Raw genomic sequence first — 16136 nt, 5'->3', positions numbered from 1 at the left:
CTGTATGTTACTGTACTGTGCTGTACTGTACCGTACTGTATGCTACTTAACTTTACTGTACTGCACCGTACTGTATGCTACTGTACTGTACCGTACTGTATGCTACTGTACTGTGCTGTACTGTAGTGTACTGTACTGTACTATACTCTACTGTACTGTAATGTACTTTACTATACTGCTCCGTACTGTATGCTACTGTACTGTACTGCAATGTACTGTACTACACTCTACTGTACTGTATGCTACTGTACTTTACTGTACTGCACCGTACTGTATGCTACTGTACTGTACCGTACTGTATGCCACTGTGCTGTGCTGTACTGTAATATACTGTATTATACTCTACTGTACTTTACTATACGGCACCATACTGTATGCTACTGTACTGTACTGTACTGTACTGTACTGTACTGTACTGTACTGTACAGTACAGTACAGTACAGTACAGTACAACTACACAGAACTGAAACATTTAGAGCATTCTGAGGTCATGTACAATATGATGCAAAAAGATGTAGTGGGAATGAGTTATGTTACTGTTACCACTCAAAATCTTGAAGGTTAAAAAAATCATATGGCATTTTGTGTGTATATATATATATATATATATATATATATATATATATAGTATATACCATATGAGAATTGTTTTTTAACATAGATATTTCTCTTAAAGGTGGCAAAGACCTACGGTAGGTAACATGTTGTCCATCAGCTGTCATTTTTGAAGTAGCAATTGAAATACTCAATGATTACTGAGTTTATTGTAATGCAACTTGTGACACAAGTACTAGGTGAGGACTTGTTTGCAAATTCAGGAGGAAAAAAAACAATTCGCACACCTCTGCCTACTTGCTCAACACCTACTTAGAAATCATTCCCATTTGATTTGAACTGAAGATATAGCCTACATGTACTGTATATTGAGTGATCTGTAATGCCATTCTTAAAGACTGAAATGCAGTCACTATAGACATAATGCTACTTGTGAAAATTTAGAATTAGGTGATATTATGGGTTCTTCATACACACGGAGAGGTATTGTCCTTTACCCTCTCTCATACACATAAAAAAATATCTGTTATGGAAATTAGAGGATGGAGAACCTGCTACCTTGGACATCATCTTGACACTTCCCAATTCAGATGCAGCTGAGCGAGCATTAGCAGCAGTCTATTCTCACCATAGTTTTAGTGTGGGAAATGCTCATTTTAATTCAGACCAAGAATCTTCTCAACATTTTCACAATGTTACATTTGCTGTCAAACATGTAAGCACAGACTCACCCATACTTTCACACTATGAACATTTTTGTAGTTGCAGCAATCTGGTCAAGCAAGCAGGCTACCCCTGCCCTTGCTTCATCTCTGCTGAGTTCGGGACTATATTAACATCGTCAGCTAAGTAAAATGTCATGTAATAACAAGGTAATGCATGACATATTGTATATGACATGGTAGAATTTTTTTCTTTTTCCGAGGGCTCCGAGGCTAGAATTACAGCATATACCCTAAAGAAACACCATGCAAAGTTTGGTGCTTTTGTCACTTCCGTAACGGTATCTGTATTATATCTGTATTGCGGCCATCTTGAAAAATGGCCGCCATCTTGTTTTTCCACCTGGATAGCGACCTTTTCTGGGAAAGTAGCTCCTGAAGCACCTGTGAACCAAATTTGGTGCTTGTATCACCAAGTGAAAGATTCTTATGGAATATTGACTTAACATCCTTCACTACTCCTCCTCCAGTCAGCGGTGGGGCACAAGTCCACCACTCCCGTCTCCTCCTCCACTCCTTTCTCCTCTTCTCCCACCAGTCAGAGGTGGGGCACAAGTCCACCACTCCTTTCTCCTCCTCCTCCTCCTCCTCCTCAGTCAGTGGTGGTGCGTCGGTACCAGAAGCGCGCGCGGAAGTCGTCGCTGCAGGTCATGAAGCCGGGGTTGGTGGGCGAGTGGACGATGCAGCGCACGATGTTGTTGTGGCCCAGCGAGAGCAGGTTCTTGCGCTCGGCGGTGCGCGAGTCCCAGCAGCACAGGCTGATGGTGCGCTCGTCAGGCAGCAGCACATAGTCCTCCGTGTGGTTGAAGACACCCTGCGTGCGGTGCATCTGACGCCCGCTAAGGCCAGCGCCTGGGGAGATACAGAAGAACATATTATTATTATTATTATAATATATATATATATATATATATATAATATATATATATATATATATTTTTTTTTTTTTGGTCTTCTTGACTTTATTTATGATAGGACAGTGAAGGTGGTGACAGGTAGCGAGTGGGGAGAGAGACAGGGAAGGGCCGGCAAAGGACCCGGGGCCGGGAATCGAACTCAGGTCAGCAACATGGTAGACGAGTGCCCTACCGTTTGGCCACGGCAGGGCCAATATATAACATTATATGCAATAATAAATATAACAAATACATTTGCTGCCCACTCAGACCTAGCCTCGTTTTAGCCAGACCACATTAAGTTCGTTGTAATTCATTTTAGGTCTGGGTCCTCGGTGCCCTCGAGCACTTGGGCGGGAAGAGTGAGCTCAGCTCTGGTTTGAAATGAGCTCTGCCCAATCGCTGACAATTGACGTTTCATGACGCATGTTATTATGCTCCCAAGTACGGTCGCTTATTGGCCGGTCACACACCGGTTGTCAGAAACGCAACTGAAAACCCTCCCCAGAGAAGCGTAATCAGACAATTCGTGGATTATGAAGTAATTCAAAATGAATGGTCTAGCCTGTCAGGCCAACTCAGACCAGTGCTTTAGGAGATAGAGAAGCACACATAGGACATCCATCATAAATCTGACGCTTTGCTCAGACCAGGGGAAACCACCTGGGGAAATACAGAACATGCATGATATGAGCGCTTAAGGAAATGTATAGAACACAACATAATAAATATAGTGCTTCTGAAGCCCACTCAGACCTTCAGCTGAGGAAATGGAAAAACAAAAGATCAATATCAACGAATGCACTAATAAGCTCCTAAAGAGGAACATTTTAAAAATGCACAAACCACACAAAGGGCAATCAATAAATGAAGGTGAAAAAAAGTTGGAATGCTCAAGTCCAGGGATGTCAAACTCAGGCCTGGTGGCCAAATCTGGCCCGCGACGTCATTTATTTGGCCCACAAGATAATTTGAGATGTCTCTTATAGTTGGCCCACATACTCCATTATTATATACCGGTAGTAACATGACTTCAATGAAACATTTGGTGTATCACAGGCATAGTGGGCCCAGGACAGTGTAATATCTCACCCTCATATACAGTGCCCTCCATAATTATTGGCACCCCTGGTTGAGATGTGTTTTTTAGCTTCCAATTATTTAATTTTTTTTCTAAATAATATGGGACCTTAATGGAAAAAAAGAGAAAAATCCAACCTTCAATACAAGTGCATTTATTCAGTGGGGAAAAAAATCCCACATAAAGAAATAATTATTTGACATCAAATAATGTGTGTCACAATTATTAGCACCCCTGGTGTTAATATTTTGTACAACCCCCTTTTGCCAACAAAACAGCACCTAATCTTCTCCTATAATGTTTCACAAGATGGGAAAAGACAGAAAGGGGGATCTTCAGCCATTCCTCTTTGCAGAATCTCTCTAAATCATCCAGAGACCTGGGTCCTCTCCTCTGTACTCTCCTCTTCAGCTCACCCCACAGGTTCTCAATGGGGTTGAGGTCAGGGGACTGAGATGGCCATGGGAGGAGCTTGATTTTGTGTCTGGTGAACCATTTCTGTGTAGATTTGGCCATATGTTTAGGGTCATTGTCTTGCTGAAAGACCCAGTGACGACCCAGCTTCAGCTTTCGGGCAGAGGGCAACAGATTTTGATTTAAAATGTCCTGGTATTTCAAAGCATTCATGATGCCATGCACCCTAACAAGGTTCCGAGGGCCTTTGGAAGCGAAACAGCCCCACAGCATCACTGACCCACCCCCATACTTCACAGTGGGTATGAGGTGCTTTTCAGCATGCGCATCTTTCGTGGTACGCCAGACCCACTTAGAGTGTTTGTTGCCAAAAAGCTCAATCTTGGTCTCATCTGACCAAAGCACACGGTCCCAGTTGAAGCCCCAATACCGCTTGGCGAACTCCAGACGCTTGCGTTTATGATTGTGAGTGAGGAAAGGTTTTCTCCGTGCATGCCTCCCAAACAGCTTGTTGGCGTGTAGACAGCGCCTGATGGTTGATTTGGAGACTTTGTGACCCCAGGATGCTACCATTTGTTGTAATTCTGTAACAGTGAGCTTTGGAGATCTTTTGATTTCTCTTACCATCCTCCTCACTGTGCGTGGTGGCAAAATAAACTTGGGTCCTCGTCCAGGCTTGTTTACCACTGTTCCAGTTGTTTTGAACTTCTTAATTATTCCTCTCACAGTGGATATGGGCAGCTGCAGTTGAGTGGCAATCTTCTTGTAGCCTCTGCCTGACCTGTGAAGGTCGACGCACATCTGCCTCACTTGTATGCTGTGTTCCTTTGTCTTTCCCATGTTTAAGAGTGGATAAGAGAAATGGCCTCGGTGTCACGTCATATTTATACCCCAGGGAAACAGGAAGTGATGAATTACTAATTAAATGTTCCTACATACTCTGGTAAACTTTGTAAACTACTGTAGAAATGACAGAAATGCTTCAATTATATTTATTTCCTGGGAATTGTTAACGGTGCCAATAATTATGGAACAGGTGATTTAATGAAAAATAATTATTTTTTAGTCATAGATTTTTTTATTTTCTTACAATTCATTTGAGTTGAAGGCTACATTTTCCTACAATTTTCAGTGTGACCGTATTCTTCTGCAATAAACACTGAATTTATTTTAAGGCTTTTAACACATCTCAACCAGGGGTGCCAATAATTATGGAGGGCACACAGAATTAACCACCATATGATGGGATTTAAAGCTCATTTTTCATTTAGTAAATATTGAGTTCGGCCCGTGACTTTGTCCCAGATGTAGATTTTGGCCCACTGTGAATTTGAGTTTGACACCCCTGCTCTAGTCTGATGAAACAACCCTTCATAGAAGATTTCACTTCACAAAACAAAACAGATTCATGGCAACAATAGCTTGTGCAATAGCTCCCGTGTGCATGCCTGACCAAGACTGGTGCATGTCACCAGCAAAGGTTCAGTGTGGTTTCCTCCCGCAGATCACTGGGGCAGCTAACAAAGCTAACTCATCTGCCCAAAAATGGGGCAGTGCGGTTTTAAATAGCAGCAGCATCAACAAGCCCCCCCCCCCCCCCCCAACTGGCCTACAGTCCTCAAACCTTGCAGCTAGCTTCCTGTAAGCTGCAAAGATACCCGATTTAACACACACACACACACCCTTTAATTTTAATATTTACTGTACTTAATTACTAAGTTGTAGCCTATGTAATACTGAACCTTGGCGCCTTTTCTATCAAATGTTGCCCTGTAGCTCATACTGAATGGTCCAAATACCAGTCTAAAGTGCAACCTTTTATTTGTGTGAAAGAAAGGAACCTGTAGAAACATGCGAACAAAATCGATGTTGTTCCAATAGAAACCAAGATGCCAAATAAAACATGACCGAGAGAGTGCAGTTGAAGGCAACTGAACTTTTTGGAGCTTTGGGGACTTTGTTTAAATCCCTTGTCCGCTCTTATTCTTAAGTGGGAAGACAAGGGGCAGGAAAGTTACCTCTCCAGAGCTATGTTTTTGACATATCCACAACCAAAAGATGATCTGTTGCTCTCTCTTGATAAGCGGGTGTACTTGATAAGCATGTGCTCTGTGTAAATCTCCAAAAGCTTGGCCGCTGAGTCCTGTGTGTGTGTGTGTGTGTGTGTGTGTGTGTGTGTGTGTGTGTGTGTGTGTGTGTGTGTGTGTGTGTGTGTGTGTGTGTGTGTGTGTGTGTGTGTGTAATGCATACATGTCTCTCTCTCTCTCTCACCTGTGTATTTAACCAGTGTGCGTCCGGTGGAGATCTCCCAGAGTTTGGAGACAGAGTCCTTGCCGCTGGACAGGATGTACTTGGAGTTCTTGGAGAAGATGGCTGAGCAGACCTCGGCACCGTCGTGGGCCTTGTCAAAGGTGGCCACGCAGCGGTTGGAGACCCCGTCCCACAGCTTGATGCTGCCATCCTGCCACCACATTAAATTACATTACATTACATTAAGGGCTCTAAATTAACTGCATTCATCACCAGCTAAAATGGCTCGTAGATATTCATCTTACTAGCCAAACACAACCTCACCAATGGGTGAAAGTGGCTAGTAAGTTTTCACCAGCATTTTGCCGGTTGGCTGTTGTTAATTTAGAGCCCTGATTACGTTACATTACATTCTGCTTTGGTCCAGTCACTAACAAATAGGACATAGATAGCAACATAGAGTGACTATTAAAAGTCTACACACCACTGTTCTAATGTCAGGTATTTGTTATGGAAAAATTACAAGACAAATCATTTCACAATTTTTCCCACTAAAAAATATGAACTATTATCCTGTACAATGCAATTGAAAAACAAACTCAAAGCTTTATAGGGAAAAAATAGAAACTAAAAACATACAAATGGGAAAGAGACAGCAACATATGGGGGAATACAGGGCACAGTTCAGTAGTACAATAGTAGTACATCCACAAAACCAAAAGTGCAGCAACATACACATTTGTGTGGGGACCTGTGCAGTAATAGATAGAGATGAAAAAGAATGCTCCAGGCCCTGCCGTGGCCAACCGGTAGGGCACTCGCCTGCTATGTGGCTGACCCGGGTCCTTTGCCGACCCCTCCCTGTGTCTCTCCCCATTCGCTTCCTGTCAACCTCTCACACTGTCCTATCTAGAGGTGCACTGAAAATTCGGCAACGGAAAACGCACTTTCGGTTTTCGGCCAAAAGCCAATAGAGTGGCCGAATCAGAGGCCGAACAGAAAATATATTGAAAATGGGCAATAATGAAACTAATTTCAGTTCTTCTCTAACATTTGAAGACATTTATTTTCTAAACATGTCTAAACATTTATTGTAAGCCGTAGATTTAAGCAATATTTGAAAAAAGTGAAAAACCTAACTTTTGATAACTTTTAACTGAACTTAATATTCGGTTTCTTTTTCTGTATTCAGCCAAGTGAGTAATTATTGTTCGGTTTCGGCCACAAATTTTCATTTCGGCGCATCTGTAGTCCTATCAAATAAAGTAGAAAAAAAAAGAATGCTCCAATCAGGATTTTTGCTCCCAGTTGAAGCAGACTTTTTCTTAATAGCTTGTCTGTGCTCATTAGTCCTGCTCCCAGGTGAGACATTTAGACGTGCTGGCTTTCACCTGTCTCAGGACCTGCGCAGTAAAAACAAGGCATGACTAGTTAGTGCACAGGTTTATACAGATTTAGCCGGGCCAAGGACAAAGTAATCTGAAAGTAAACTGTCTTACGCCATCTGGCTGTGTTTTGCCAAACTACACGCCAAGGGCACTCCAGTTTCCTCACACATTCTTCTGAGGATCGTGAAAAGCAGAATCATTAAAGAACGAATGAGCCAGTCAGGATCGCGGGGTGGGATTTTCCATAGATGGGCAAAATTATGGCTCTCATCTGTTCTCAGATGTGCAGAGGGTCGAGTTGAACGCAAGGGGTTGAGGTGGCACTAGGGATGCACGATGTATCAGCCATAACATGGTATCTGCCGATATTTGACATTTCTCAACACATCGGACAAAACTGGGCCAATATTAACGCCGATGGTTTTTAAAAATATGTTACGGTTCTTAATCTTATTGTTTCTGATATGTTTTTTTTACATTTTAAAAGATTGGACTTGACGGTGACTTTCATAGTTTTTCTTCTAGTTTGTCTCTATTTTGTATCTAATTTAATCACAGGGAGTTCAAAAGTGTTTTAGGAAATAAAAGAGGACATCCAAAATTTCAGTTTGTATCATTGTTAGTCTGTATTAAATGTTATCTCTTTTTAAAGTTATCGGCCAAAACCGCAATATCAATATCGGCCAAAAATTTTCACTGCGTGCATCCCTAAGTCACTTGTGGCACGTCAGTGAAGAAAACAGACAGATTGTTTATCCACATATGGCTAAACATGGCGCCAATCTGACTTCAGACATTCGTTCCAAATACATAGGTTGCATTCCAATATGCGATCTTGCATCCTCCACTTATGCTTTTGGCCCTCGTACCAGGAAGTAATATGTCTGATGACATCACTGACAACAGCACTAAATTTCAATATCACACAAAAGCTAAATTCTATTGGGATGCAATTGGGATGGTGAATGAAAAACAGTCCCCCAAAACTTGTTGTGGCTAGGCTGACCGCTGGGGAACTTTATTGTTTTCTAGACGGAGGCCACAAGCACAAGTGGAGGACAGGAGTGTGCATATTGGAATGAACTTATAGAAGTGGTCAAAGCGTCATCAAGTGTTCATATCCATGCTAATGCTTTGTTACCTTGCTGCAGGTGACATAGCTGTTGGCGCTGGGGTTGTAGCTGACGCTGCTGATGGTGTCGGTGTGCTGGTCCATCGGGTTGCAGGAGACAAAGCACTGGAAGGTGTTGACGTCGTAGAGCCGCAGCGTGGGGTGCTGAGTGCCCACCAAGAGGAAGTCACCTGATGGGTGGAAGGAAATGGAACGCAGCATCTCCGCTTCCTACGGGACGGAGGGAGAGAGAGAGAGAGAGAGAGAGAGAGAGAGAGAGAGAGAGAGAGAGAGAGAGAGAGATCAACACAAATACATCACTGTATACTGCAGGGGTACCCAAACTTTTTTCTCTGGGGGCCACATTATCGTTCCTGACTGTGATCAGGGGCCGGGATCAATCATGTGGGCTGTATACTAGGCCACTGCCTGTTATAGCCATAATTTCTAGCACAAAATAGTTCATCATTACAAGTGATTTGTAAAAGAAGTGAGTACTTCACATGTTTTTCAATTTGAAATACCACAGGTATTCCTTTTAATTTCCAATAACCATGTAAAAATAGCAAGGAAAGGTTAGAAAAAATAGGGTGATTGACAGTTTCTGAGTGATACAATAGAAGTGGAAATAAAATATATATTTTATCATTATTTTGTTTCTGTAAGGATTGCTTCTTTGATCCAGTTCAAATGGTGAGGTGCAGAGAGGTGGAGGGCCGGTCAAAGGGGTGTGGCGGGCCGCATCCGGCCCCCGGGCCTTAGTTTGGGGACCCCTACTGTATAGTGTATACCAACTATAAATTAAGCCAAATTACAGCAAAACAATAACTGGGCAAAACTCAACGAGGAACTGATACGTACACCACTTCTCAACTGGAAACACCAGCACATGCTCTCTTCAAATACTTTTCAGGGATACGATTAGGCCAAAGAAGGCCTAAAGGCCAAAACAGCAGGGAAAAACATACAGAACACATTTGTGCGCCAAAATAATTATCCATTGCATGCGTACAGTATTAGGTTACAAAATGAAGAATTCCTGAGCAGGGCAGACCTGTACGTGTTTGAAGGCTCGCTTGGCTGAGGGCTTGGAGTAGTCGAAGAGCTTGAGCGTGTAGTCCCGGGAGCCCGAGGCCAGGATCTGCTCGGTGGGGTGGAAGGCCAGGCAGGTGACCTCGTCCACATGGTCGTACAGCGTGCGGATCACCGGGTGGTTCTCCATGTTCTGCTGCGCCGTCTCGTTCATCATCACCTGTCATCATGGCCACAGAGAGTATTAGGGATGTAACGATACACACAATTCACGATTCGGTTCATATCACGAATTTTGAGCTACGGTTCGATACACCCCACGATTTCTGAAATGCATCTCATTTGAAGCTTGGAAGCATGATCACATTGAATCATATGGTTGTGTTCTGGACTGAAGAATAACAAAACTTTGAAAGGACATATCACTATACTGCCTCCTTACATCACGATACAGTGTTGTGACTCTGAGTATCACGATTTCTCGGTTCGATACAATATCGTTACAGCAATAGTGAATGGTGTGAAGTGACAATGCAATGCAAGACTTCCTTCCAATCCATATACTCAGACATACCCCACATATAGAGGTTTTACTTTTAGTATTTCTAAGCATGTGACAAAAACCCTTCTATCCTTGTATTCAAAGGCCAGCCCAATTCAGGACAAAAGCCCACATAGCATAGAAAATGCATAAGATGTTATGAAGCAGATGCGTTCCCTGATGAATGACAGATCATGAAAGTCTGAAAAATGGTGTCTAAATGCAAATGGCCTCTGCTGGCTTAACATCAAAGAAAGGCCTAAGCTACTGCTTACCTGCTTACTATCTCATCTCATCTTAACCCGTTCCTTTCAGAACAATGCTTAATTAATAAGCTGACCTTTAACAATCAATTCATCATCTCCCCTGAGTGAGTTCATCGATTATTCATCATTCCAGAGCACTCATTCTTCGAATACTCAACGGTGTAAATCCGAAACGTTCAAGCCCAAATTCACCTCAATAGGCATGGCGCTCTTGGCCAGCATCCTCTCCGTGTCCAGGATCTTGATGGAGGCGTCTGCAGAGCCGGTGGCTATCAGCTGGCCGTCGCGGCTGTAGGTAGCCACTCGGCAGGGGCCCTTGTGCGATGTCACGTAGCAGGTCTCGTACTCGGACGCCTCGGGGGACATGGTCTGCACGTCGGCGTCAAACTCCAGGTCGATGCCCACGCCGGGAGCCACGGTGTCTGAGCGGCCGATGGCGTACTGCACGGCGCTGTCGTCGTTCTCCATACCTGCCATGCAATATCAAGTCAAGTCAACTCAAGTAAGCTTTTATTGTCACTTTCTTCATATGCACAAGTCATACAAGGAAAATGCAAGGGAAGTTTGACATACAGTATACAAGCCTGACATTTTACAGACTGACATAAAGTGCATGACAGGACAGGTAACAGTGATGAACTGGTAACAAAAAGTGATCAATAAGTAATTGATATTATTGACAAGAGGAGTTGGAACCTGAAGACTTTTTCAAGGTACAGTTGCTTATACAACAAAACCAGATGGCAAAGTGCAGACATAATGACTATGAGAAATATCGAGTACATAGAGCAATCACAAGTGGAGTACACACAGTGCAAGGGGTGATTCAAATAATATAAATTAAGTGGATGAATTACAGACAGCCTAGAACACGGTGGCACCCTGACGAAGGCCAGGTGCCTAAAACTCCCTGTATGCAGTTTATCAGTCTAAGAGAGAATACAACATTGGTGATGTGTTGCCAGTGTTTCCCATACATTGAGGAAACTATGGCGGCCCGCCATAGTTTAAATTTGGCCGCCATAGTTTCGAAAATGTAAAAAAAAAAAAAAAAAAATTTTTTTTTTTTTTATTTTTTTTTTTAACTTTTTTTTTTTTACGATTTCCGTTTTTGTTAAAAACGATTTGAATTACGAATTCGAATTTTTCTCCTGGAGTAAATACATCCTATAGAGAAAACCACAAGTGCTTGAAAGACAGAGGGATCAGAAGCCTAGTCATTACAGTTGTACAGTTGTAATGAGTTAGGTGACAGGTCTTCATTGACACGGCAGAGGAGACATCGGGCTGCATATAGAAATGAATATGTGTATATTCACATTCATTACACAAATGTGTAATATGTTGTTCAGCCCTCTTAATGGGAGGAATTTTGAAAAACTACTCTTAAATTCTTATCTGTGCTCCTATGTTGGTTTTTTTTCATTGCATAGACCCCTGCATGAGGGCCGAATGGAACTGTGAAGTAAACAGAAATGATTCACTGTACTGCATTTTTTTAAATATAAATGACAATGTAGCCTACTACTATCATGTGTAAAATGTTATGTAGCCTTATTTCTCAAAATATAAATGGCTGAAATGTAGGCCTAGGCCTATAGTTTCTCCATGCGCCAATGTCATACTGTACTCGTTGTTTTGCCATTTTGCATTTACACTGCGTGAATACAACCCCCCTCCACAAAGGCCCGCGTAAAAGCCCGGCTGCCCCCATAGTTTCCAAAATCTCTGTGGGAAACACTGGTTGCAATCGGATATTACCCAGTCTGAGCTACAGCACTATAAGATGCACTCTCTCTCACACACACAGTAACTTAACAACAGACATGGGGTGATGCACGCACACACAGGTGCGCTGCAACATCTGTGCTACTCCCCCATCACTGCGCTGCAGTGCTCACTCACCTATTTTAGCCAGCTGCATGAGCTGTTCCGAAGGCGACACCACAGTGGCAGGCTTGACCTCGTTGATGAGGCTGTTGGCGATGTTGGTGTATCCATCATACAGCAGCTGGCTAATGATGAGCCTGTAAAGATGCTGGCGGTCTTTCAACGTGGGCTTTGGGCGGTACATCTTCAGAGATGGTGCCTGCAGAAAATGCCACCGAGTCGAGTCAGTCAGCGGCTATTCAAATGTATCAACCTAGGCATACAGGTACTTCACATCACACAGCTAGCTAGACGTCAGCTAATATAGCCTACCTTACTACATGTTGACCAAAGGGCAGTTAACCTCAAGTAGCTCACAGATTTAAACCACTCACAGAAAAAGACACACATGAACATGGCAAATCTGTTTCAATTAACGTTTCCTTGCGTCTTTGAACTTCAACCCACCTCCACTTGCCCTGAAAATAAGGTTAGCAACCAACGTTGTATTCATACATTGCTAGCAATGCTAACATGTTTATACCGACTACATTTGCTAAGTATCAAGATGTGGACGCCAGATGACTGCATGGATCATGCCAGAGCCATATGGCATGGTTGTGTAAAGTTACAAACAATGTAAAGAAATGCATAACTCCAAAAATGACCAGTATAAAATGAATGAAACTGTAGGTACTGCACCTTCCGTCACAGGAAAACTGAATAAACTTTCCCCACGCGCTAAACGTTGTATGCGTCATGACGTCAGACAGCACCGCCCCCTCCGAAATGTGTAATTCAAGAACAATGCAGCAGGGGGCGTCGGTATAGCGCATTTATAATCAGAGACTATTCAACATGTTATTGAAAAATGGATGGTGGCAGCCTGCCAGAATTTCTAATATTCTCGTTTACAAGTCTGAAACCAAGCCGTATGCAGTCATGTGACTAAATAAAAAGAAACATTAAAGGGACACTGTGTGAGATTTTTTTCCAGAATGCATGCTGCCCATTCACTAATATTACCTTTTTCATGAATAGGCCTACCACCACCATCCAATTCTAAGTATTCATTATGACTGGAAAAATTGCACTTTTCATACATGAAAAGGGGGATCTTCTCTATGGTCTGCCATTTTGAATGTCCAGAAATAGCCATTTTTAGCTGCAAAAATGACTGTACTTGGACCATACTAGAAAATATTTGTTTATTACTTAGTCAACTTTCATGTAAAGATCAAATTTGGCAATAGGCAGCCCAGTTTCAATGAGCAGCATAGTTGCAGTACCTTTTTTGACCATTTCCTGCACAATGTCCCTTTAAAGGGATTTGGCTTTGGATCAAATCCCAATGAAATATTGGCCAATGTAAACCACATTTTTAAGTGCACGTTATCCTCCTTATTTCCACTGCATAAATGTAAATTACTTATTCATTAATCTGATTTGTTTAAATTTCTTTTAAACTAAAAAAAACCCCATAAACAAACAAACAAACAAACAAAAAACAAAACAAAAAACATCTGAAAGAACAGAAAAAACGTGGGCAAAGAGTGAGGGGGTATCCCTTTACGTGCTACAGCTTATAAAGCCCATGGTGGTTTTATAAACCCCTTGTTGCCTGTGCCACCAATGCAAAGAGGAAATCAGTTAAACGTCCATGGTGCGCTCTCTGTGCACAACACAGGAATTGAAAGACTTCTCTGAGCCTTAACCTAGAATTCACCTCCAACAGCCGTCGTGAACGAATGCATAGCCTACAAGCTGTGGTTCTTTTACAGTTGCTGTTGCAGCATGTGGTATAGGCTGTAGTTTCAAGTGTTGCAGTGTGACATAAATCATGGATGGAATCTGGGCTTTATTGGGTGAGAGATTGTTATTGTGCTCCATTACCTGTTTTGGATCTTACGATTAACCAAATGTGTTGTTTCAAACAAAAGGCTCACTGGAGGAACAATACCCCCTTCTCTCTCTCTCTCTCTCTCTCTCTCTCTCTCTCTCTCTCTCTCTCTCTCACACTCACTCACTCACTCACTCTCTCTCGCTGTCTGTCTCTCTCTCTCTCTCTCTCTCTCTCTGTCTTTCTCTCTCTGTCCTTCTCTGTCTGTCTGTCTCTCTCTTTCTCACACTCTCTCTCACTCACTCACTCACTCACTCACTCACTCACTCACTCACACACACACACACACACACACACACACACACACACACACACACACACACACACACACGAACACAATGCTTCCCCTCCCTCTCTCTGTTAAACACACACACACACACACACACACACACACACACACACACACACACACACACACACACACACACACACACACACACACACACACACACACACACACACTCGTACGCACACACAAATGCACACACAGTCGGCAGCAGCACCCTCCCACGCAGTATGCATGAGTTTCAGTTTCCTGCACGTGGCTTCCCACACAAACACATGAAATCAGCCATCATTGCCTGCAGTTCTAAAAATTGTTTTTAAAAAATCAGCATGGACAACTTTTGACATTTAAATTACATCAACAAGGGAACGACTACAGACTTCAAATGATATCAATCCTTTGCCAAAATGTTTTGCTGTTCTTTTGTGAGAACAAAAGTGTCAGTGGTTGTCATGCCAACCCAAGCTTCACTTTCCTTACTGGACCATTGGTTGGTTGCCGTGGAGACCAAGTGTCTGAAAAATGCATCAGTGAAATAACATCACATGTAACCAATTCCTACATTCATGCGGTATCATGAAGTCAAAGTCAAAGCCAGCTTTAGTGTCAATTTCTTCATATGGCCCAGGCATACTAGACACACAAAGGAATCTAAATAAGATTTCTTACTCTCCTGTGCAAAGATAGGATAAGACATAAAGTGCTAAGCTTCATTCTAACTTCACTATTTGCAGAAAAGTTGAAGAATAATACTAGGACTAGGCTATAGCAGTATCAGTCTACTGCTCCTACTAAGCCTATAGTATTCTATTACTACTGCTAATGCTGCTACCACTACTACTAATAATAATAGGCTACTATTACTAATAATAATGGTAATAATAATAATAATAATAATAATAGTAATAATAATAATAATAATAATAATAACAATAATAATAACAATGATAATAATAATACATTTAAGTACCTCTCCCATCCTCTTCCACTCTCCACAAGGGACCATGGTGAACAAGCTGAGGTTGCCCAATCCATATTCCCCCCCTTGAACAAACAATCCTTTTTTTGGTATTGTGTTACAGCTGTTGTCAGGCATCCCCTTGCATTGAGGAAGTGTTGAAAGTTACACACAAAGCCTGCTCACAAACAAAATTCTCTGTTCTGATGGGTTATCCTTGTATTGGTAAATGTTGTTTTATACATCTTGCCAGTTAAAGGGGTATGCCACTATTTTGGGGCTTAATACAGTTAAAATCATTGGTGTGGGTTTATTTAGGTGGTGTACACGGATCCATTGACTTTCACTAGCTTAGCGACATACTCCCTCTTTTAACTTGTCTTCAAGCAAGACAACGCTTAACATGAAAAATAAGACACTTTACCACCTTTATAAACCCCAGCCAACGATTTTAACTGTATGAAGCCCCAAAATAGTGGCATACCCCTTTAAGACATCTTTTCCAAACCACCATACAGTTACAGACATTATACATTACTGTCAGTCACTTAATATAGAAGTCTTTTGTGCTCATGCAATGAATTATTTACATACACGCTCATAGCCTTTGTTTGAGCCTCTGTTTGGTTTTGTGTACTTTGCATGTGTTGACATCACTCGGATTTTGAATCCTATCCAGCATTATCTATGTCCTTTCACTAGGAAAATGGACCCCAGACTGAGGCCCTCAAGGGAAGGGCCATTTGACTTCCAAGCACTCATTAAGCAAAAGAAATTAAGCAAAGGAAAGATTGCCAATAACATGTGATGCGAAAGAGGAGATTACATGCTTCCGTCCAGATCTTCCCTTTTGCATGGTGACTCACT

At 42.2% G+C, this 16136-nt stretch overlaps 1 protein-coding gene across 2 annotated transcripts; it reads right to left on the bottom strand.

The window, feature by feature from the left end:
• Nucleotides 1–1738: 1738 nt before the first annotated feature.
• On the bottom strand, nt 1739–12896 carry cstf1 (cleavage stimulation factor, 3' pre-RNA, subunit 1). Of its 2 annotated transcripts, none has more exons than XM_063216533.1 (7): nt 12828–12896; nt 12162–12345; nt 10449–10726; nt 9472–9669; nt 8448–8648; nt 5940–6129; nt 1739–2129 (listed from the first exon to the last, which is right to left on the bottom strand). In XM_063216533.1, the coding sequence occupies exons 2-7, from the start codon at nt 12328–12330 to the stop codon at nt 1870–1872; spliced, it is 1296 nt and encodes a 431-aa protein (XP_063072603.1). In that variant the 5' UTR covers nt 12331–12345; nt 12828–12896; the 3' UTR covers nt 1739–1869. The 2 variants fall into 2 exon arrangements, with proteins under 2 accessions (XP_063072603.1, XP_063072604.1); XM_063216534.1 differs by lacking the exon at nt 12828–12896 and adding an exon at nt 12594–12762.
• Nucleotides 12897–16136: the final 3240 nt, after the last annotated feature.

The sequence above is a fragment of the Engraulis encrasicolus genome, chromosome 14 (genome assembly GCF_034702125.1).
Source record: "Engraulis encrasicolus isolate BLACKSEA-1 chromosome 14, IST_EnEncr_1.0, whole genome shotgun sequence".
In the NCBI taxonomy this organism is placed as follows: Eukaryota; Metazoa; Chordata; class Actinopteri; order Clupeiformes; family Engraulidae; genus Engraulis; species Engraulis encrasicolus.
This window is presented reverse-complemented; position numbering and strand designations above follow the sequence as displayed.

Bases quoted from the DNA above. Each gene is read 5' to 3' on its own strand.
- cstf1 (XM_063216533.1), bottom strand. From the start codon at position 12,330: ATGTACCGCCCAAAGCCCACGTTGAAAGACCGCCAGCATCTTTACAGG. The intron at 9,670-10,448 runs GTGAATTTGGGC...CCATGATGACAG, and splicing joins AGAGCGCCATGCCTATTGAG to GTGATGATGAACGAGACGGC. The intron at 2,130-5,939 runs GTGAGAGAGAGA...GTATCTCCCCAG, and splicing joins CACACTGGTTAAATACACAG to GCGCTGGCCTTAGCGGGCGT.